This window comes from Zea mays, chromosome 7 (genome assembly GCF_902167145.1).
Source record: "Zea mays cultivar B73 chromosome 7, Zm-B73-REFERENCE-NAM-5.0, whole genome shotgun sequence".
Classification (NCBI taxonomy): domain Eukaryota; kingdom Viridiplantae; phylum Streptophyta; class Magnoliopsida; order Poales; family Poaceae; genus Zea; species Zea mays.
The window spans coordinates 108,155,327-108,180,343 of record NC_050102.1 but is presented as its reverse complement, the minus strand read 5'-3'; the positions used below and the strand labels follow the sequence as shown (position 1 = coordinate 108,180,343).

At 44.2% G+C, this 25,017-nt stretch overlaps 1 protein-coding gene across 1 annotated transcript; it reads left to right on the top strand.

The window, feature by feature from the left end:
- Positions 1–2,804: 2,804 nt before the first annotated feature.
- On the top strand, positions 2,805–7,441 carry LOC100383367 (uncharacterized). Its single transcript, NM_001362073.1, has 9 exons — positions 2,805–3,203; positions 3,585–3,813; positions 3,943–4,191; positions 4,286–4,336; positions 4,487–4,747; positions 5,179–5,231; positions 5,339–5,453; positions 5,533–5,787; positions 6,069–7,441. The coding sequence occupies exons 1-9, from the start codon at positions 2,907–2,909 to the stop codon at positions 7,115–7,117; spliced, it is 2,559 nt and encodes an 852-aa protein (NP_001349002.1). The 5' UTR covers positions 2,805–2,906; the 3' UTR covers positions 7,118–7,441.
- The last annotated feature ends 17,576 nt before the right edge of the window (positions 7,442–25,017 follow it).

The following is a 25,017-nucleotide window of genomic DNA, read 5'->3' as shown; positions in this document are numbered from 1 at the left end:
GGAAGCAGGCTTAGGCCCAAGCAACTCGTCAAACTCAATCTCTATCCGTAGCGTCTGCCCGACTTACCCGCGCGCAACGCCCTTGAACATCGGAATGGGTTAGAGATAAATTGACAAGATTATAGGAAGATAAGTTCAGTCGTTTCACTATTGTTTAGGTACACATCATCACCATATACGCATGTAGTGCCCTATGGTCGAGTATATAAGGCCTAGGGGGTACCCCATCATTTCCATCGACCATCTACTCGACTCATTAGCCTTTCTCCATACTGGAGACTTCTCTTGTAACCTACCACATAAAGATCCACACCAAGAAGTAGGGTATTATGCATCTCAAAGCGGCCCGAACCTGTAGAAAATCGCCTGTCATCTCTCGTGCCTCTCGCACGAACCATTGAGTTACAGTCAACAGCACCGTCCTACCCAAAAGCACCACGACGGGTAACCTCGGGTGTGCGGTCGGGCTCCAAACACCGACAAAAGGAGAATAATGTTGCTCCTACCTGGAGTCGAGTCATCAAAGTAGGCTAGACCGTCCCTGAAACCTGGCCAAACCGAAACCATCTTCCTGGTGCAAAGTTGGACATGTTGCCTTCTGGACCCTGCTAGATTGTATTTCTAATGTAGTGGTCTACTTCTCTATGAAATCCAGCCTATCTAACGTCTATATTCGGCTAGGCCGATTTTTTCATTGGTTTTTTCAAACCGATTTGTTTTTAAATCAACCTTTGAATTAGAAATTTACCAAACTTGTTTTGGAGTTGTTTGCTAATGGGATAAACCCACCTTTCTATATATGAGATGATCACAACCTATCGAGATACCCAATATCCAATGATCAAAATGTATCTACTATCCTTTTTTCATATTATCTTGTTGTTTATCACGTCTCCTGACAAGATTTGATGACATTCTAGACGGTCTTGCCGATCCTAGAGTAAATTCCATGTGTCCTTCCTAATAGGTCTTCCCGAGAGGTGTTTAAGAGTCCACCGGTATAGAATAGGATCAACCCCGACTTGACCTTATTGGTATATGATCCGAATCTCTTCCGATGTTAACATATCGTTTAACCTTTATTGACCAAAATACTGGTAAAAATACAAAAAACTTTAGATTTTGATATGCATGCACGTCTTATAAACTAAAACATGAAGAGCAACATGTAGCATCTCTCCATTATAATAAACAATCATTTTTCTGTAATGGTAATGGTCGCGACCTCTCCTCCTTATTCAGTGGCAGATACAAGCCCCGAGCCACCTGGTTCATAGACCATGACAAGATCCATACGTTTTACATGCCTTCATTATTTTAGACTAAAATGTATTATTTCTGGATTAAAGAATATGTGAACCATAGTGGATTAAATAGACTGGCCTGGGTGTGATCAAATCTTGGATCCACCCCTAGATACAACGAAACCTTTTGGCCGATACACTGCCTCATGTAATAAATACGATAAATAGAAGCCTTATTTTAACAGCTTGGCATCATATGTGGTTGACCTAGTAGGGGATGTACGTGGTGCCAGGGTCGCACGTTTGGGGCCATCGTGCCTCGGGTGTCTTTAATGAGTGGTAGGGTTTCGGTATAAGGCCTTTGGCTCATTGGCCCCTAGGAAAGCTAGATTGATGCTAATACCAGCTTCTGTGGGTCTGTCTTGCAGTGATAAAGTTTTAGAGAATGTTTTGTCACTATCTGGGGCACGTCCTTTTTTCGAATGTTGACACACGTTTATTTGTAATATAAAGTTTTATTCTGTGGCTTTATAGATACTTTAATTTCATGTTTTCAAGAGAGTTGATTGTGTCAAGAGAGTTTTATTTTCAGAAATATTATTTTTCTTAAAAAATATTTATTGTTATTATAAAGTCTAAGTGTTATCCTATTAAATATAAATAGAGATTGTTGCATGGTTTTCTTTATTCGAGGTTGCAACTCCATTTTATCCCTGTTTTTAAAGTTTGCACGTATGCTCCTCTTGTTTTTTGAAATGAACATACAATTTGCTCCTACAGTCCTACTGTGCGATTAACATTAATGGTGGTAACTCAGCCCACAAAAGATATTCATACTCGTGCACCATTGTCACTCTTTTTTATCAATTATTTGCAAATTTGCCATCACTTTAATATGATAGTTTGGATGTAATTGTGAATATACTGACCATAAATTTTGAAAATCAATAATTCAACTGTGAATTTTAAAATATTTTAAAAGTAGTGATAATAAATTGAATTTGACATTATTTTTTTAATAAAATTGACAACATTTTAACAATATTTTGAAAATTTATTATAATTAAAATTTTAAATTATAATTAAAATGTAATAGATTTTATCAAAAGTTAATGTTAAATTTAATTTATTTTATCAATTTTAGAATGTTTTAAATCCAAAGTTAAAATATTGTATTTCAGAATTTATGGTCAAATTTATGTCACAATTATATTTTAAACTTTTACATCGAAGCAATTGATAAAAAAAAGCAATGCTGCAAAGATATAGACATTTTTTTACTAGTTAATTTAATAGCGTTAAGTACTAATAACGCAATCGAGACAAACTGTCTAACCATTTAAAAAAGAACATATCTAAAACTTAAAATAATAGGATTAAAAACGAAGCCTGTAGCAGAGAGCGGCATGCAATCCACGGGATTAATAAACTGATCCTGACAATGGCCTAAAAGATCACAGCCGTACAGTGAGCTCCAATCAGAACCGGCGCATTATTGCCACGGCTTCGAATAAATCCAAACAATCACCAAAAGCGCCCGACCCGAATGCTCGCTCACCCCTCCAACCAGCGGCCAGCCCCGTCTCTATCGGATCCGCGCCCCACCCCCTGCGAACCCGTCAGTGGCCGCCGTCGCCGGGGGAGGACGAGGAGGGCGGCGCGATGGACGACGGCGGAATCCAGGAGGAGCCGCCGTCGACGCGGTTCCTGACGCCGACGCGCTCGGGGGGCACACGCTGGGTGGACGGCAGCGAGGTCGACTCGTCCGAGTCCACGCCGTCGTGGTCGCTCGAGGACGAACGCTCGGCGGGGGGCGTCTCCTCCAACGGGGGCGCCGCGGCGGCGTCTCGGGTGTCCTCCGGCGCATTCCGGCGGCGGTTCGGGAAGCGGCCCCGCCGCGTCGACTCGCTCGACGTCGAGTCCATGAACGTGCGCGGCGCGCATGGCCACAGCTCCAAGGTGCGTTCGTTCTCCCATTCCCGGAGGGCGTCCGTGGACCGAAACGCTCCGTAACGTCCTGGAATGGAGCCTCGTGCCTGTCTCTGGTGTGCGAGAAACCTATAAGAATTGCCAGTTTTTTGACCATGTCGTTTGTCCTACCAAATCAATGGTAGGATGAATGGAGCCTCTTGCCTGATCGCTGGAGGCTTCCTAGACATGAACTTTGGAGCGATTTTGGATAAGCGTTAGGATGGTTGGGTCGACTCAGCATCGCGTTTAACTATCCATAGATTCCTTATTTGTGTGTGGAATGAGGAAACGTGTGCTTTTCAGATTCTAATATTCTATTCAAGAATCATGAACCCAATGGCTAAAAACTCTGAGACACACTTTGCGCAGGAAATATCGATGTTGAGCACCCTCGCAATGGCCTTCCAAACCCTTGGTGTGGTGTACGGCGACATGGGGACAAGCCCTCTCTATGTCTTCAGTGACGTGTTTAGTAAAGTCCCCATAAAGTCAGAGGTCGAGATACTTGGAGCACTTTCGCTGGTCATGTACACTATCGCATTAATCCCATTCGCTAAATACGTCTTCATAGTCCTCAAAGCTAATGACAATGGCGAAGGTATGAATAATGATGCACAATTTGCAATTCTGGTTTCAACACCATCACATGATTGTAGACTATCATCTGGGTGATTTTGTGGGTCACTGAGTTGATTGATGTACTGATACTACAATCTCATGGCTGCAGGGGGCACTTTTGCGCTGTATTCATTGATTTGCAGATACGCAAAAGTTAGCCTGCTTCCGAATCAGCAGCGTGTGGATGAAGATATTTCTAGTTTTAGGCTTAAGTTGCCTACTCCTGAACTTGAGCGTGCTATCTCTGTCAAAGACTGCCTAGAAAAGAAGCCACTCTTCAAGAACATTCTCCTGTTTTTAGTTCTGATGGGTACCTCCATGGTGATTGGCGATGGCATTCTCACTCCGTCAATGTCAGGTGTTCTATATTCTCTTTGGTCCTAGTTTTCTCCTTCAACAGATGTTATGTAACTGCTAGTAACACCTGAGCCTTCTTTTTTTTGTGTGTTTAGTCATGTCTGCTGTTAGTGGTCTCCAGGGCCAGGTTCCAGGATTTGACACAAGTTTGTACTCTTTGCTCAATCCCATTCTAGTTACTACAAGAATTTACATTTTGTCTTTATTGGTTTACTGACATTAACATTTATTTATTTATTTGGTAGAAGTAATATAAGTGGCTTATTTTCCATTATTTCTTCCCTTTTCTTTTGCAGATGCTGTTGTAATTGTCTCCATTGTTGTTCTTCTGCTATTGTTCAGTGTGCAGAGGTTTGGAACAGGCAAAGTTGGATTCATGTTTGCCCCTATTTTGGCATTATGGTTTATTAATTTGGGATCCATCGGAATATATAATCTTGTTAAGTATGACATTTCTGTTGTGAGAGCATTCAATCCAGTGTATATATATTTGTTTTTCGAGACAAACGGCATTAAGGCGTGGTCAGCTCTTGGTGGTTGTGTCTTGTGCATCACAGGTACCTCCTTTTTACGACAATAGCATTCCTCTCTTGTTTTAATGCCTTTTGAAGCAAGGGACAATCTTATAGTGAAATAGTTTCCTCTTCTTAACAAGTACTACCTCCGCCCTCGAATATTTGTCGCTCGCTAGTTCATTTTTGAACTAAAACGCGACAAATAAAAAAGAACGGAGGGAGTAGTATTTGTGAACTTTTATATTTAACGCTACCAGGAATGCTTTTATTAGAACAAAAGAATAACATAACTGATGGAAATGCCCTGTCCCCTGCCATACATTTTTTTCTAACTTGTATCAATGCGTCCTGAACAAAGCCATTTCTGCCACTTTTCTGGTTGAGAATGCTGTTTTTCTTGGTTATTCATGAAAACCTGACACTAAGATTCTATGTATACCATTAAGTGCACTAACTATATTCTACAACTGTAGGAGCTGAAGCAATGTTTGCTGATTTGGGCCATTTCTCTGTCAAATCAATACAGGTTAACGCATTATTATTACTTAGTACTCCCTCCGTTCTTCAATATTTGTCCATAGAACAGCATGTGTGCTAAGTTTTTGTGTTCCTCTGCATGCTTTTGGGTTCCAGGTAGCATTTACCGCCGTCGTATTCCCCTGCCTGCTAATTGCTTACATGGGGCAAGCTGCTTTTTTGATGAAAAACCCACTTGTTGTAGAAAGAATATTCTATGATTCTGTACCAGGTAAAGTTTATCTGCTGGCAAGAATTCTAAATGTTTTTTGTATTCAATTTTTAAGTCTAAATTTTGGTATGCAATGCAGGGGTTTTATTTTGGCCAGTATTTGTGATTGCTACACTTGCAGCTATGATTGCCAGCCAAGCTATGATATCTGCAACATTCTCTTGCATAAAGCAGGCCATGGCTCTTGGCTGCTTCCCTAGGATTAAGATAATCCATACTTCCAAGAAAGTGATGGGCCAGATTTACATACCTGTGATGAATTGGTTTCTAATGGTCATGTGCATCATCATCGTGGCAACTTTTAGGAGTACCAATGATATTGCCAATGCATACGGTGAGCAATTTGATCTTCAAGGAACATACAACTTCATCTATACATAGGCTTCTTCTGTTCTTCAAGTGGTTTTTGATATATTAACCCCTAAAGGAACTGCTCATTACATTCACTATATTTCATTATAACCAGATTATGGTTAGGCAGGCCAGTAATTTCAGCTAAAACCTGCTTCACAGATTTGTGTATGTGTTGAAATGGAATCATGTTGTTTTCTATTTTTTTTAGGAAACAAACGTTTCATTTGCATTTAATAACATTTGTGTTCTTTGAACTCGCAGGCATTGCTGAAGTTGGCGTCATGATGGTTAGCACCGCACTGGTGACTTTGGTGATGCTTCTTATATGGCAAACCAACTTGTTCCTTGTGCTATGCTTCCCTATTCTTTTTGGTGCAGTAGAGTTTGTTTACTTAACTGCCGTTCTGTCAAAGATACAAGAAGGGGGGTGGTTGCCGCTGGCTTTCTCATCACTGTTTCTCTGCATAATGTACACGTGGAACTACGGAAGTGTACTGAAGTACCAGAGCGAGATGCGCGGCAAGATATCCCTGGACTTCATTCTTGATCTGGGAGCCACACTTGGCACCGTAAGAGTTCCAGGCATTGGACTCGTGTACAACGAGCTGGTCCAGGGAATCCCATCGATCTTTGGCCAGCTATTAGTCACACTTCCAGCGATGCACTCTACAATTGTCTTTGTTTGCATAAAGTATGTTCCTGTCCCTTATGTCCCTCTTGAAGAAAGGTTCTTGTTCCGAAGGGTTGGGCAGAAGGACTACCACATGTTCCGCAGTGTTGCACGCTATGGTTACAAGGACGTTAGGAAAGAAGACCATGGCTTCTTTGAGCAACTTCTGGTTGAGAGCCTGGAAAAATTTCTCAGGAGGGAAGCCCAGGAAATTGCGCTGGAGGCGAGCACAATGGAGGCAGAGCGTGATGACATATCTGTTGTATCCGAGGTGCCTCAGACTCCTGCAGGTGACGGGGACCTGCAAACTCCACTGCTTTCTGACCAGAGATCAGGCGATAACAACAGGATGGCCGCCACAGATGGAAGCGACCCTGTGCTCCCCTCCAGCTCCATGTCTTTAGAAGAAGATCCTGGCTTAGAGTACGAGCTGTCTGCTCTGAGAGAAGCCATGGCCTCTGGGTTTACGTATCTCCTAGCACACGGAGATGTGAGGGCGAGGAAGGAATCAGTCTTCACGAAGAAGTTCGTCATCAACTATTTCTATGCGTTCCTCAGGAGGAACTGCAGGGCCGGCACTGCAACCCTGAAGGTCCCCCATTCGAACATCATGCGTGTTGGTATGACGTACATGGTCTGACTGGGACTCTGCTACTGTTGCGTCACAGGACTGTACCACGAATCTTGTATGGACTGGTGCTGCACCAGCTCGTAGTTTAGGGGCTGTACTGTGGTACCGATTACATTCATTGCTGCCTCTGGCCATCTGCCCGGAATTTGTCACAGAAATGACTGTATTTGTTCGATGTGTGATTCCTTCCGCCTTTGGTCGTCATGTGGTCTGTATGATATATGTGGATACTGTATCTGTATGAACAGGTATTTGTGCAAATGCTCCTTGCATTTGTTGCCCCCTCAAATAATGCAGTGGGGGGTAAATGCCAAATATTGGGCTTGGCTCCCCACATGCTAAGCTGTACTGTACATAATTCTTTGTCCATTTCAGTTTCATGTGTCCGACATCTTATTGAGATGATGCTGCTAAAAGATGTTCCAGTACACAGATCGCAAATGGAGTTTCAGTGCTGCATTTATAGATGGCCAAATGGACCATCCGGCATGATACTAGCACTATTAGGCACAAGTGTATGGTTCCAACAACAGCCCATGTGGATGTGTCTCTGTCGAGCATTATCCTTGGCTGGGCTTTATTTTGCTATATATCGGGAGAATGTCCCAATGATTTGTCAACCGCGCTTTTGTGCAGCTGTTCATGAAGCCAATTATCCATTCCAGACAGCCTCACACTTACAAGTTAGTACTAAAAATTTTGTCACGTCCCTCTGAATTCTTCAGACAGCAGTCTGGAGAAGACGATGCACTTTTGCTTCTCCGAGGAGATACACACTGTACTTGGATTCTTGGAACGATAGAGGTCACGCGCTGAATCAATGCTAGCTCCATGTATCTACCGTGGACTCTATTTGATTTTCTGAACTCTGAAGACCAGAGAGAAGTGGGAGACGGTGTGGCCATATTTCAGGTGTTGTTTTCAGCGTAATTTTCAGCCATCATGGCATGGCTGTTTAAGGTTCGGTTGAGTGTTGTGCTGGGACTCTTCCCAATAATGCTGTCCCGGTGACAGCAATCAATCACACAGCGCTACGTGCCCAGTTATCCGACACTGAGAGTCAGCATGCCGTGTAAACGGCCGTGTAAAATATTATTTTACACCGTAAATTATACTGATTTATAGAGTGCAATTTGAAATAGAGAGTGGGATAAGGAATTTATTGGACGTTGGTCTCCGCACACATTCTTGGTCTCCCAAGACGGGGTTGCCTTTTCAGATATAAATTGGTTTACCTCTGCCGTTGCGTCCTCTATATATCTGTTTCATCCATGCATATTGTGCTGTCAATTTATTCTATACTAAATTTATTCTATCTGTTTCATCCATGCAATGTTGTTTCAGATAAATAAAAATATACTGGAATGGTGGTTCATCATCCCGCCCGACTGCTAGTGTCCAGCTTATTACACGACGTCTCAAGGTTTCCAGCGTGTTGTTGCTGTCAATTTATTCTACACTAAGTCCGTTTAAGTGGCGACTTGGAAGAGGCAAACAGGCTAGACGATTACAAGTCTACAACTTTGTTTGTCCGGGACAAAAATATATATTCCGTCACAGTATATGCTACTAACAGCCTGAGCTGCAAGGCTAGACGATGACTAGCATCCAAATCCATGCTCTGATTCACCAAAGCCGAGTAAACTACCCAGGGTAATTTGCAAGCAAAAGGAGAGCTGTCTGTCTTCTGCATTTTTTTAACAAGGCTGAAAAGGGAAGCATATATAGGAGGAATCGTGCTCTCTGCCGGAGTCTAGGGATCCGTTAACCTAGAGACAAAGAGTCCATGGATCCAGGTTCCAGGTCATCTGATATTATAAGGCCACGCATGTCTCATCTGCAGCCTGCTCGATCTTAACTAGCTCTTTTTAAACCAACACACTTCGCATGTAAGACAAGCTCCAGCTTACTCACCTTGTGAAAAGCAAAGCTTGTTGGAAAGAGAACTAGTGTCCAACTAGACTAACATCTTTGCCTCTCTAGGATAAGGTAAACAAGCCGCAATCACTACAGTAAAACAGTAAAAGTCCGACAGCCCCCTAGGAGACCGTCAGACATAAGGTAATATCCGACGGCCCCGGACAGCCATCGGACGTAACGTAATATATTCGAGGGCTGTCAGAAGCACCGTCGGACATTACTTTATGTTTGACGGCTGTCAGATAAGCCATCGAACATAAGCTTATGTCCGACGGTCTCCTAGGGGCTCGTCGGACATAAACGATTTTAACCGACGGCCTGTCCGCACCATTTCATTCTATCTTCATTCCGCATGTCCACCAGTCACCGCCGCAAAACAGCCGCCACTGCCGCTGCCGCCGACAACGAGCCGCCGCCATGTGCCTCCCGCGCCGCCCAAGCCGCTCCCGGCGACCTCCCGCCCCGCCCCGACGCCCAGCCGCCCGATCACGAGCCCGTGGCCGCCTCCGTGACCATCTCGACGCCACCGGAGCTGCCCGACGCAGCCCGCGCCCGCCCGAGCCTCTGCCCCCGTCCCCGACGCCACCGGCGACCGCTCCGACCCCGCTGGCGCTCGCTTCACCGGCTCAACGTCCGGCTAAGTGAGTAATTTTATGATTTTTAGTATAATTTTGTATATGCATATAGATTGTTTGCTAGTAGTCATGTTTGGTTTTGTTATGTCCGACGGTTTGAGTTAATTATGTAATTAAATTAGCTTGTTTTAGTTTATTTATTAGTGCCTATATAATTTAAACTTCTAATTTCCGAGGGTAATTATTAAGCCCTTGGAAATAAGGTTATTTTATATGATTTAGGGTCCCGTGAAATGATTTTTCTGTAGTGATATTGTATTAGTGTGGTTCATTAGTAATAATAACTAATTAAGTTAACGTCTCGTATCTATTGTGGAGGAGGATCGTCGATGGATGTATGAAGGTTGGAAGAAAAGATGTGCTCTATCAAGTGAGTGGGTTGCCAAGACTGATGCGTTTCTCGATCGTGCTTTTGCTCGGTCAAAGACTGGAACCGATGTTAGGTGCCCTTGTAGAAAGTTTTGGAACATTTATTTCCTTGACAGGAGGACTATGTCGATAGATCTTTGTAAGAACGGTTATATGCCAGGCTATGAGGTGTGGGTGCACCACAGTGAGGATCCACCTCCTCGTATTGTATCGGAAGTTCAGTCACATGAAGAGGGGGACTACGATAGGATGGAAGAGATGCTTGACGATGTACGCCATGAGCTTCTAACCATCGATTTGGAGAACCCCGGTCAACCCACCGATTATGAGGATCCAACTACACTTGAGGTTCAGAAGTTCTTCGAGCTCCTTAAAGCTGCCGAAGAGCCGTTGCATGAGCACACGAAAGTGACCGTCCTTGTATTTGTGACTCGACTTATGGCTATTAAGTCTAAGTTTGCATTCTCAAACAACTGCTACAAGGAGCTTTTGAACTTGATTAATGATGTACTTCCGGAGAATCACAAGATGCCAAAGGACATGTATCAGTCCAAAAAGTTGCTCTCTGGGCTCGGTATGGACTATGAAAAAATCGATGTCTGTGACAATAACTGTATGCTTTTCTGGAAGGAGACCGCGGGTGAGAAGAAGTGTACTGCATGTGGTGAGCGTAGATTCGTAGAGGTTGAAAACGACGATGGATTGACCGTGACGATGAAGATTGCACGTAAGCAGCTTCGTTACATGCCTCTTATACCTCGGTTGAAACGTTTGTTCATCTCCAAGAATACAGCCAGACACATGAGGTGGCACAAAGAAGAGGTACGTGAGAATCCAAATGTCATGGCGCACCTAGCTGATACAGATGCATGGAAGGCATTAGATGCTTTTGATTCCAGCTTTGCTGATGAAGTGCAGAATGTCCGCTTCGGTTTGGCAACAAATGGTTTCTCGCCTTTCAATCTAACTGCAACATCCTACTCATGTTGGTCCGTCTTTGCTGATCCATACAACCTTCCACTAGCTCTTTGCATGAAATATGAATTTATTTTCTTGTGTCTTGTAATACCTAGTCCGGATCATCCTAGAACAAAGATCGATGTGATGATGAGACCCCTGATTGAAGAATTGAAAATTTTGTGGGAAGGAGTCGAGGCGTATGATTGTTACAAGAAACAGAAGTTCAACCTGAGAGCTGCGTTTTTGTGGTCTATTCACGATTTTATGGCTTATGGTATCTTTGCTGGATGGAGTTGTCATGGGATTTTGACATGTCCGATATGCGTTGAAGACACTTTATGCTTTCGAGTAAAGTTTGGTGGAAAGATATGTTACTTCGATTGCCATAGATGTTTTTGCCAGAGGATCACCCGTTCAGGTTCGATAGGAACACTTTTAAAAAGGACACGATTGTGACGAGGGGACCACCCAAGCGTCTTAGTGGTCCAGAGATTCTCACAAGACTTAATGATTTGAAACTAAACGAACATGGAAATCGTTTTGAAGGTTATGGAACCGAGCATAATTGGACTCACAAATGTGGTCTATGGGAACTCCCTTATATGAAAGCCTTGATTCTAATGCATAACATTGATGTGATGCACCAGGAACAAAATATGGGTGAAAGCATTATCAACACTTGCATGAATATCACTGACAAAACAAAAGACAACCCTAGTCTAGAAAAGACTTGACCTTAATCTGTAGAAGACCAACTATGGAGATAGGAGAGAACCAGAAGAAGCCACATGCTCCTTTCAGTCTTAAACCTAAAAGGAAGAAACAATTGATGAAATGGTTGAAAAACTTAAAGTTCCCAGATGGTTACGCCGCGGGCTTTAGAAGGTATGTGAATTTGAAGACGGGCAAGTTTTCCGGGTTGAAGAGTCATGACTACCACATAATAATGGAACGACCCCTTCCTGTTATGTTTTCTGGTTTTGTAAAAAATGATGTCTGGAAAGCATTAGCGGAGCTAAGCTACTTTTATAGACATCTTTGTGCTAAAGAAATAAAGAAAGAGATGATGGAGAAGCTTGAGCAATAAATACCGATTTTGGTATGCAAACTTGAAAAAAATATTTCCACCAGGTTTCTTCAATCCGATGCAACATCTACTTGTTCACCTACCATACGAAGCTAAGGTAGGAGGTCATGTGCAGTATAGATGGATGTATCACATCAAAAGGACACTAAAGAAGCTACGTGCAATGGTTGGTAATAAGAGACGAGTTGAAGGGTGCATCGCTGAAGAATTCAAATACAAAGAGATAGCATCGTTCATGGGCCTGTACTTTGTAGAGGAACACAATGTAAATGCCCCTATGTTGTGATATCATGTCGACGAGCCCCCTATCAGTGATCTTGAAATTTCTCAATGAACGGGCAAAACTATAGGACCCAGCGCAACATACTGTTTCACCAATGACGAATGGAAGAATGCTTTACTCTACATGTATAACAACATGGAAGAGATGAGTCAGTTTCTCCTGTAAGTGTAAACTTAAGTTTTAGTCATTGCAGCTACAATTTTTTTGTTATACTAAAAGGTTTGTTTCCTTGTACGTTGGGTATTTTTGAGTCCATGGTTCACTCTTGTAGGTTGGGTATTTTTGATTCTACGATTGATTCTAGGGAGATGAGACGCCGTGGACGACAGTCCACATCCTCATCTTTGCAGTCGTCCCGTTCACAATCATCCGCCCAAGAGATAGAGCTTGCAGTTGAGAGCACCTAGAGGGGGGGGGGGGTGAATAGGTGATCCTGGGAATTCAACACTAAATTCCAGCAACCTTGATAATAAAAATATTAGTGCGGGTTAATCAAGTCCATGAGACGAGCTCTTGCCAACACAGACAATCAAAGAAGGAATAATCACAAGAGACACGTGATTTTATCTCGTGGTTCGGCCAAGTAACACTTGCCTACTTCCACGTTGTGGCGTCCCAATGGACGAGGGTTGCACTCAACCCCTTTCAAGTGATCCAATGATCAACTTGAATACCACGACTTTTCTTCCTTATATCTTTTTCCCGTTTGCGAGGAATCTCCACAAGTTGGAGTCTCTCGCCCTTACAACAAAGATCACAGTGAAAGCACAAGAGTAAGGTTGGGGAGCAACACACACAAATCCGCAACACACACACGCACACAAGCCAAGACTTGAGCTCAAAATGAAGCACAAAGAGTTCACAACTAGAACGGAGCTCAAATCACTAACACAATCGATCAAGTGCGCGGAGATGGAGTGTGGGAGACTTAGAATGCTTAGTGAAAATGCTTGGCTATCTCCTCCATGCGCCTAGGGGTCCCTTTTATAGCCCCAAGGCAGCTAGGAGCCATTGGAGGCCAACAAGGAAGGCTATCCTTGCCTTCTATCGGGTGGCGCACCGGACAGTCCGGTGCGCCACCGGACAGTCACTATAGACGGTCCGGTGCGGATCTGTTTCCTTTTCTGGCGCAGATGACCGTTGCAACGCCGAGCCAGTTGGCGCACCGGACACTGTCCGGTGCACACCGGACAGTCCGGTGCCCCCTGCCGACCGTTGGCGCGGGCCACGCGTCACCCGCGGATTGCGCGGCCGACCGTTGCGCTGGCGGCCGTTGGCTCACCGGACAGTCCGGTGCATCACCGGACAGTCCGGTGAATTATAGTCGTACACCACCGGTTTTTCTCGAGAGTGGCCTGTTCACCGGAGGCTGGCCTGGCGCACCGGAGACTGTCCGGTGTGCCAAGCCGAGCTGGACTTTGGCTGTACCAAGCCAAGTCTTTTGCATTTCTTTTCTTCTCTTCTTTTCTCTGTTTCTAGCACTTAGACAATATATGTTAGTACTCAAAACAATGTACTAAGTCTAGAAACATACCTTGTTACATGATTTGCACTTCTTGCTTGTTTGGCACATAATATCTCACTCACTATGTGTTGGACACTTAATCACCAAAACATTATAGAAATGGCCCAAGGGCACATTTCCCTTTCAATCTCCCCCTTTTTGGTGATTTATGCCAACACATCAAAAAGCAATGCAAAACATGCAACATCGATTCAAATTGAAGACCAAATTGTTTTTGACTCTAATTTGGCATATTTGGATCATTCTTTGCCACCACTTGGTTTGTTTTTGCAAATCAAATTCATTTTCCTATTCTTAAGTCAAACTCACTTGTTTGGGCATAAAGAGAGATATTCCAAAAGTGAAATTGAACAAGATCCAAAAACTCCCCCTTTTCCCCATAATAATAAATTCTCCCCACAAGAGACCAAATTTTGCAAACCAAAAATTCTAACTCTACTATTTTCAAAATTCTCAAGTGGTAGCTGATCCATTTGCTTTGGCCTTAATTTGGCCTTAATTTCTCCCCCTTTGGCATCAAGCACCAAAACGGGATCATTTTTGGCCCTATAACCCCATTGCCTCACCAAAAATTGTCAATTAAGAGCAAAAGGGCAACTAGAGCATAAGAATGAACTTGGAGGTGAGTACACTAATACCGGACTGCAGTGGAAGTCTTTGCATGGTCCAAGTTCACCTTTCCCTTTCAATTCACCTTTGAGACTACATCAAGTACACTTAAACACAAAGGTTAGTCTCAAAGGGTCAAATTGTAGCACATCTCCCCCTAAATATGTGCATCATTCACACATGGACTTGTGAGGTCCGGGGATCCTTTGCACAACTTGAGCACCATAAATAAGCAACAAATTGCATAAATGTATAAGTAACATGATCAAAGGCATAAAACACATGTATGCTATAGATCAATCCAAGTTACGCGAATCTAAGACATTTAGCTCACTACGCAACCTGCAAAAGGTCTTCTCATCTAAAGGCTTGGTAAAGATATCAGCTAGCTGGTTCTCGGTGCTAATATGGAAAACCTCGATATCTCCCTTTTGCTGGTGGTCTCTCAGAAAGTGATGCCGGATGTCTATGTGCTTAGTGCGGCTGTGTTCAACAGGATTATCCGCCATGCGGATTGCACTCTCATTGTCACATAGGAGTGGGACTTTGCTCAGATTGTAGCCAAAGTCCCGGAGGGTTTGCCTCATCCAAAGTAGTTGCGCGCAACACTGTCCTGCGGCAACATACTCGGCCTCAGCGGTGGATAGGGCAATGGAGGTTTGTTTCTTTGAACTCCAAGACACCAGGGACCTTCCTAGGAATTGGCACGTACCTGATGTACTCTTCCTCTATCAACCTTGCATCCAGCATAATCGGAGTCTGAATATCCAATTAAGTCAAAGGTAGACCCCTTTGGATACCAGATCCCGAAGCAAGGCGTAGAAACTAAATATCTAAGAATCCGCTTAACGGCCATAAGGTGACATTCCCTTGGGTCGGATTGATATCTAGCACACATGCATACGCTAAGCATAATATCCGGTCTACTAGCACATAAATAAAGTAATGACCCTATCATAGACTGGTATGCCTTTTGATCAACGGACTTACCTCCTTTGTTGAGGTCGACATGTCCGTCGGTTCCCATCGGTGTCTTCGCGGGCTTGGCGTCCTTCATCCCAAACCGCTTGAGAAGATCTTGAGTGTACTTCGTTTGGGAGATGAAGGTGCCGTCCTTGAGTTGCTTCACTTGGAACCCAAGGAAGTAGTTCAACTCGCCCATCATTGACATCTCAAACTTTTGAGTCATCACCCTGCTAAACTCCTCACAAGACTTTTGGTTAGTAGAACCAAATATTATGTCATCGACATAAATTTGGCACACAAAAAGGTCACCGTCACAAGTCTTAGTGAAAAGAGTGGGATCGACTTTCCCAACCTTGAAAGAGTTAGCAATTAAGAAATCTCTAAGGCATTCATACCATGCTCTTGGGGCTTGTGAAAGTCGCCTAGAGGGGGGGGGGGTGAACAGGGCGAAACTAAAATTTACAAACTTAATCACAACTACAAGCCGGGTTAGCGTTAGAAATATAATCGAGTCCGAGAGAGATGGTGCAAAACAAATCGCAAGCGAATAAAGAGTGTGACACGCAGATTTGTTTTACCGAGGTTCGGTTCTCGCAAACCTACTCCCCGTTGAGGTGGTCACAAAGACCGAGTCTCTTTCAACCCTTTCCCTCTCTCAAACGGTCCCTCGGACCGAGTGAGCTTCTTCTTCTCAATCAAACGGGAACAAACTTCCTCGCAAGGACCACCGCACAATTGGTGTCTCTTGCCTCGGTTACAATTGAGTTGTTCGCAAGTAAGAACGAAAGAAAGAAGCAATCCAAGCGCAAGAGCTCGAAAGAACACAAGCAAATCTCTCTCACTAATCACTAAAGTGTTGTGTGGAATTGGGAGAGGATTTGATCACTTGGGTATGTATAGAATTGAATGCTAGAGCTCTTGTAAGTAGTTTGAAGTGGGAAAACTTGGATGACTTGAATGTGGGGGTGGTTGGGGTATTTATAGCCCCAACCACTAAACTAGCCGTTTGGTGGAGGCTGCTGTCGCATGGCGCACCGGACAGTCCGGTGCGCCAGCCACGTCACCTGGCCGTTGGGTTCCGACCGTTGGAGCTCTATCTTGTGGGCCCGCCTGGCTGTCCGGTGGCGCACCGGACAAGTCCTGTAGACTGTCCGGTGTGCCACCCGTGCGTGCTCTGCCCCTCTGCGCGCGCTGGCGCGCATTTAATGTGTTGCAGTCGACCGTTGCGCGCGAAGTAGTCGTTGCTCCGCTGGCTCACCGGACAGTCCGGTGTGCACCGGACATGTCCGGTGAATTATAGCGGAGCGGATTCCCGAAGCTGGCGAGTTCAGAGTCGCTCTCCCCTGGAGCACCGGACACCGTCCGGTGGTGTACCGGACAGTCCGGTGAATTATAGCGAAGCGCCTCTGAGAATTCCCGAAGGTGAAGAGTTCAGCTTGGAGTCCCCTGGTGCACCGGACAGTGTCCGGTGGCACACCGGACAGTCCGGTGCGCCAGACCAGGGCAGCCTTCGGTTATCCCTTGCTCTCTTTGTTGAACCCTTTTCTTGGTCTTTTTATTGGCTTAGTGTGAACCTTTGACACCTGTATAACTTATAGACTAGAGCAAACTAGTTAGTCCAATTATTTGTGTTGGGCAATTCAACCACCAAAATCAATTAGGAAATAGGTGTAAGCCTAATTCCCTTTCAATCTCCCCCTTTTTGGTGATTGATGCCAACACAAACCAAAGCAAGTATAGAAGTGTATAATTGAACTAGTTTGCATAATGTAAGTGCAAAGGTTACTTGGAATTGAGCCAATATAAATACTTATAAGATATGCATGGATTGTTTCTTTAATTTTTGACATTTTGGACCACGCTTGCACCACATGTTTTGTTTTTGCAGATTCTTTTGTAAATCCTTTTCAAAGTTCTTTTCCAAATAGTCAAAGGTAAATGAATAAGATTTTGCGAAGCATTTTCAAGATTTGAAATTTTCTCCCCCTGTTTCAAATGCTTTTCCTTTGACTAAACAAAACTCCCCCTTAATGAAATCCTCCTCTTAGTGTTCAAGAGGGTTTTAAGATATCGATTTTGAAAATACTACTTTCTCCCCCTTTTGAACACAATAAGATACCAATTTGAAATTTACCAATTGAAAATCATTAGTTTTTTTAAAATTAGGTGGTGGTGCGGTCCTTTTTGCTTTGGGCTAATACTTTCTGTCTTTCTCCCCCTTTGGCATGAATCGCCAAAAACGGATACTTTGAGTGAAATATAAGCCCTTTGGTAAAACTACTTTCTCCCCTTTGGCAAATAAAACATGAGTGAAGATTATACCAAAGACGGAGAGTTGCTCGGAGTGACGGCGAAGGATGAGTTATGGAGTGGAAGCCTTTGTCTTCGCCGAAAACTCCAACTCCCTTTCAATACACCTATGACTTGGTTTGAAATTCACTTGAAAACACATTAGTCATAGCATATATAAAAGAGACATGATCAAAGGTATACTTATGAGCTATATGTGCAAGACATCAAAAGAAATTCCTAGAATCAAGAATATTTAGCTCATGCCTAAGTTGGTTAAAGGTTTGTTCATCTAGTGGCTTGGTAAAGATATCGGCTAATTGTTCCTTAGTGTTAATATATGCAATCTCGATATCTCCCTTTTGTTGGTGATCCCTTAGAAAATGATACCGAATGGCTATGTGTTTAGTGCGGCTATGTTCAACGGGATTATCCGCCATGCGGATTGCACTCTCATTATCACATAGAAGAGGAACTTTGGTTAATTTGTAACCGTAGTCCCTAAGGGTTTGCCTCATCCAAAGTAATTGCGCGCAACAATGTCATGCGGCAATATACTCGGCTTCAGCGGTAGAAAGAGCGACGGAATTTTGCTTCTTTGAAGACCAAGACACCAAGGATCTTCCCAAGAACTGGCAAGTCCCCGATGTGCTCTTTCTATTAATCTTACACCCCACCCAATCGGCATCCGAATAACCAATCAAATCAAATGTGGATCCCCTAGGATACCAAAGCCCAAACTTAGGAGTATACGCCAAATATCTCAAGATTCGTTTTACGGCCGTAAGGTGAGCTTCCTTAGGGTCGGCTTGGAATCTTGCACACATGCATACGGAAAGCATAATGTCCGATCGAGATGCACATAAATAGAGCAAAGAGCCTATCATCGACCGGTATACCTTTTGATCGACGGATTTACCTTCCGTGTCGAGGTCGAGATGCCCATTTGTTCCCATGGGTGTCTTGATGGGCTTGGCATCCTTCATCCCAAACTTGCTTAGAATATCTTGAGTATACTTTGTTTGGCTAATGAAGGTGCCCTCTTGGAGTTGCTTTACTTGAAATCCCAAGAAATACTTCAACTCCCCCATCATTGACATCTCGAATTTCTGTGTCATGATCCTACTAAACTCTTCACATGTAGATTCGTTAGTAGACCCAAATATAATATCATCAACATAAATTTGGCATACAAACAAATCATTTTCAAGTGTTTTGGTAAAGAGTGTAGGATCGGCCTTTCCGACTTTGAATCCATTAGTGATAAGGAAATCTCTAAGGCATTCATACCATGCTCTTGGGGCTTGCTTGAGCCCATAAAGCGCCTTAGAGAGTTTATAAACATGGTTAGGGTACTCACTATCTTCAAAGCCGGGAGGTTGCTCAACATAGACCTCTTCCTTGATTGGTCCATTGAGGAAGGCACTCTTCACGTCCATTTGATAAAGCTTGAAGCCATGGTAAGTAGCATAGGCCAATAATATACGAATTGACTCAAGCCTAGCTACGGGTGCATAGGTTTCACCGAAATCCAAACCTTCGACTTGGGAGTATCCCTTGGCCACAAGTCGGGCTTTGTTCCTTGTCACCACACCATGCTCGTCATGCTTGTTGCGGAAGACCCATTTGGTTCCTACAACATTTTGATTAGGACGTGGAACTAAGTGCCATACCTCATTCCTCGTGAAGTTGTTGAGCTCCTCTTGCATCGCCACCACCCAATCCGAATCTTGAAGTGCTTCCTCTACCCTGTGTGGCTCAATAGAGGAAACAAAAGAGTAATGTTCACAAAAATGTGCAACACGAGATCTAGTGGTTACCCCCTTATGAATGTCGCCGAGGATGGTGTCGACGGGGTGATCTCGTTGGATTGCTTGGTGGACTCTTGGGTGTGGCGGCCTTAGTTCTTCATCCTCCTTGTCTTGATCATTTGCATCTCCCACTCGACCATTGCCGTCATCTTGAGGTGGCTCATCTCTTTGATCTTCTTCTTCATCAACTTGAGCCTCATCCTCATTTTGAGTTGGTGGAGATGCTTGCGTGGAGGAGGATGGTTGATCTTGTGCATTCGGAGGCTCTTCGGATTCCTTAGGACACACATCCCCAATGGACATGTTCCTTAGCGCGATGCACGAAGCCTCTTCATCACCTATCTCATCAAGATCAACTTGCTCTACTTGAGAGCCGTTAGTCTCATCAAACACAACGTCACAAGAAACTTCAACTTGTCCAGAGGACTTGTTAAAGACTCTATATGCCCTTGTGTTTGAATCATATCCTAGTAAAAAGCCTTCTACAGTCTTAGGAGCAAATTTAGATTTTCTACCTGTTTTAACAAGAATAAAGCATTTGCTACCAAAGACTCTAAAATATGAAATGTTGGGCTTTTTACCGGTTAGGAGTTCATAAGATGTCTTCTTGAGGATTCGGTGTAGATATAACCGGTTGATGGCGTAGCAGGCGGTGTTGACCGCCTCGGCCCAAAACCGATCCGAAGTCTTGTACTCATCAAGCATGGTTCTTGCCATGTCCAATAGAGTTCTATTCTTCCTCTCCACTACACCATTTTGTTGTGGGGTGTAGGGAGAAGAGAACTCATGCTTGATGCCCTCCTCCTCAAGGAAGCCTTTAATTTGAGAGTTCTTGAACTCCGTCCCGTTGTCGCTTCTAATTTTCTTGATCCTTAAGCCGAACTCATTTTGAGCCCGTCTCAAGAATCCCTTTAAGGTCTTTTGGGTATGAGATTTTTCCTGCAAAAAGAACACCCAAGTGAAGCGAGAATAATCATCCACAATAACTAGACAGTACTTACTCCCGCCGATGTGTATGTAAGCTATCGGGCCGAATAGATCCATGTGTAGGAGCTCCAGTGGCCTGTCGGTCGTCATGATGTTCTTGTGTGGATGATGAGTACCAACTTGCTTCCCTGCTTGGCATGCGCTACAAATCCTGTCTTTCTCAAAATGAACATTTGTTAATCCTAAAATGTGCTCTCCCTTTAAAAGTTTATGAAGATTCTTCATCCCAACATGTGCTAGTCGGCGATGCTAGAGCCAGCCCATGTTAGTCTTAGCAATTAAGCAAGTGTCGAGTTCAGCTCTATCAAAATTTACTAAGTATAGCTGACCCTCTAACACTCCCTTAAATTCTATTAAATCATCACTTCTTCTAAAGACAGTGACACCTACATCAGTAAATAGACAGTTGTAGCCCATTTTGCATAATTGAGAAACGGAAAGCAAATTGTAATCTAAAGAGTCTACAAGAAAAACATTGGAAATGGAATGGTCAGGTGAAATAGCAATTTTACCCAGTCCTTTGACCAAACCTTGATTTCCATCCCCGAATGTGATTGCTCTTTGGGGATCTTGGATTTTCTCGTAGGAGGAGAACATCTCCTTCTCCCCTGTCATGTGGTTTGTGCACCCGCTGTCGATTACCCAACTTGAGCCCCCGGATGCATAAACCTGCAAAACAAGTTTAGTTCTTGGCTTTAGGTACCCAAATGGTTTTGGGTCCTTTGGCATTAGACACAAGAACTTTGGGTACCCAAACACAAGTCTTTGACCCCTTGTGCTTGCCCCCAACATATTTGGCAACTACCTTGCCGGATTTGTTAGTTAACACATAAGATGCATCAAAAGTTTTAAATGAAATGCTATGTTCATTTGATGCACTAGGAGTTTTCTTCTTAGGCAATTTAGCATGGGTTGATTGCCTAGAACTAGATGTCTCACCCTTATACATAAAAGCATGGTTAGGGCCAGAGTGAGACTTCCTAGAATGAATTCTCCTAATTTTGCTCTCGGGATAACCAGCAGGGTACAAAATGTAACCCTCGTTATCCTGAGGCATGGGAGCCTTGCCCTTAACAAAGTTGGACAATTTATTAGGAGGGGCATTAAGTTTGACATTGCCTCCCTGTTGGAAGCCAATGCCATCCTTAATGCCAGGGCGTCTCCCACTATAAAGCATACTACGAGCAAACTTAAATTTTTCATTTTCTAGTTCATGCTCGGCAATTTTAGCATCTAATTTAGCTATATGATCATTTTGTTGTTTAATCACAGAAAGGTGATCATGTATAGCATTAACATCAACATCTCTACATCTAGTGCAAATAGTGACATGCTCAGTGGTAGATGTAGATGGTTTGCAATAATTAAGTTCAACAATCTTAGCACACAATATATCATTTTTATCTCTAAGATCGGAAATTGTAACATTGCAAACATCTAGTTCTTTAGCCTTAGCAAGCAATTTTTCATTCTCAATCCTAAGGCTAGCAAGAGAAGTGTTTAATTCTTCAATCTTAGCAAGTAAATCAACATTATCATCTCTAAGATTGGGAATTGAAACATTGCAAGCATTTGAATCAACCTTAGCAATTAAACTAGCATTCTCATTTCTAAGGTTGTCAATAGTCTCATGGCAAGTGCTTAGCTCACTAGATAATTTTTCGCACTTTTCTACTTCTAGAGCATAAGCATTTTTCACCTTAACATGTTTTTTGTTTTCTTTAATAAGGAAGTCCTCTTGAGTGTCCAAGAGATCATCCTTCTCATGAATGGCACTAATCAATTCATTTAATTTTTCTTTTTGTTGCATGTTTAGGTTGGCAAAAAGAGTACGCAAATTATCTTCCTCATCACTAGCATTATCATCGCTAGAGGACTCATATCTAATGGAGGATTTGGATTTAACCTTCTTCTTTTTGCCGTCCTTTGCCATGAGGCACTTGTGGCCGACGTTGGGGAAGAGAAGGCCCTTGTTGATGGCGATGTTGGCGGCGTCCTCGTCGGAGGAGGAGTTAGAGGAGCTCTCGTCCGAGTCCCACTCGCGGCATACATAAGCGTCGCCACCCTTCTTCTTGTAGTATTTCTTCTTCTCCTTTCTTCTCCCCTTCTTGTCGTCGCCCCTGTCACTAGAAATAGGACATTTTGCTATAAAGTGACCGGGCTTACCACACTTGTAGCACACTTTCTTGGAGCGGGGCTTGTAATCTTTCCCCCTCCTTTGTTTGAGGATTTGGCGGAAGCTCTTGATGACGAGCGCCATCTCCTCATTGTCGAGCTTTGAGGCGTCGATTGGTTGTCTACTTGACGTAGACTCCTCCTTCTTCTCCTCCGTCGCTTTGAATGCGACCGGTTGTGCTTCGGATGTGGAGGGGCCATCAAGCTCGTTGATCTTCTTTGAGCCTTTGATCATCAATTCAAAGCTCACAAAATTCCCGATTACTTCCTCGGGAGTCATTAGTGTATATCTAGGATTGCCACGAATTAATTGAACTTGAGTAGGGTTAAGGAAAACAAGTGATCTTAAAATAACCTTAACCATTTCGTGGTCATCCCATTTTTTGCTCCCGAGGTTGCGCACTTGGTTCACCAAGGTTTTGAGCCGGTTGTACATGTCTTGTGGCTCCTCCCCTTGGCGAAGTCGGAAGCGACCGAGCTCCCCCTCGATCGTTTCCCGCTTGGTGATTTTGGTCACCTCGTCTCCTTCGTGCGCGGTCTTTAACGTGTCCCAAATCTCCTTAGCATTTTTCAACCCTTGCACCTTATTATACTCCTCTCGACTTAGAGAGGCGAGGAGTATAGTTGAGGCTTGGGAGTTGAAGTGTTGGATTTGGGCCACTTCGTCCTCATCATAATCTTCATCCCCTACGGATGGTACCTGTACACCAAACTCAACAACATCCCATATACTTTTGTGGAGTGAGGTTAGATGAAATCGCATCAAATCACTCCACCTAGCATAATCTTCACCATCAAAAGTTGGTGGCTTGCCTAATGGGCCGGAAAGTAAAGGTGTATGTTTAGGAATGCGAGGATAGCGTAAGGGGATCTTACTAAACTTCTTGCGCTCATGGCGCTTAGAAGTAATGGATGGCGCGTCGGAGCCGGAGGTGGAAGGTGATGAAGTATCGGTCTCATAGTAGACCACCTTCCTCATCTTCTTTTTCTTATCGCCACTCCGATGCGACTTGTGGGAAGAGGATTTCTTCTCCTTCCCCTTCCCTTTGTTTCGGGACTCTTCCGATGAAGCCTTCCCGTGGCTTGTAGTGGGCTTGTCGCCGGTCTCCATCTCCTTCTTGGCGTGATCTCCCGACATCACTTCGAGCGGTTAGGCTCTAATGAAACACCGGGCTCTGATACCAATTGAAAGTCGCCTAGAGGGGGGGGTGAATAGGGCGAAACTAAAATTTACAAACTTAATCACAACTACAAGCCGGGTTAGCGTTAGAAATATAATCGAGTCCAAGAGAGAGGGTGCAAAACAAATCGCAAGCGAATAAAGAGTGTGACACGTGGATTTGTTTTACCGAGGTTCGGTTCTCGCAAACCTACTCCCCGTTGAGGTGGTCACAAAGACCGGATCTCTTTCAACCCTTTCCCTCTCTCAAACGGTCCCTCGGACCGATTGAGCTTCTTCTTCTCAATCAAACGGGAACAAACTTCCTCGCAAGGACCACCACACAATTGGTGTCTCTTGCCTTGGTTACAATTGAGTTGTTCGCAAGTAAGAACGAAAGAAAGAAGCAATCCAAGCGGAAGAGCTCGAAAGAACACAAGCAAATCTCTCTCACTAATCACTAAAGTGTTGTGTGGAATTGGGAGAGGATTTGATCACTTGGGTGTGTATAGAATTGAATGCTAGAGCTCTTGTAAGTAGTTTGAAGTGGGAAAACTTGGATGACTTGAATGTGGGGGTGGTTGGGGTATTTATAGCCCCAACCACCAAACTAGTCGTTTGGTGGAGGCTGCTGTCGCATGGCGCACCGGACAGTCCGGTGTGCCACCGAACAGTGTCCGGTGCGCCAGCCACGTCACCTGGCCGTTGGGTTCCGACCGTTGGAGCTCTGTCTTGTGGGCCCGCCTGGCTGTCTGGTGGCGCACCGGACAAGTCTTGTAGACTGTCCGGTGTGCCACCCGCGCGTGCTCTGCCCCTCTGCGCGCGCTGGCGCGCATTTAATGCGTTGCAGTCGACCGTTGCGCGCGAAGTAGCCGTTGCTCCGCTGGCTCACCGGACATGTCTGGTGAATTATAGCGGAGCGGATTCCCAAAGCTGGCGTGTTCAGAGTCGCTCTCCCCTGGAGCACCGGACACAGTCCGGTGGTGCACCGGACAGTCCGGTGAATTATAGCGAAGCGCCTCTGAGAATTCCCGAAGGTGAAGAGTTCAGCTTGGAGTCCCCTGGTGCACCGGACACTGTCCAGTGGCACACCGGACAGTCCGGTGCGCTAGACCAGGGCAGCCTTCGCTTATC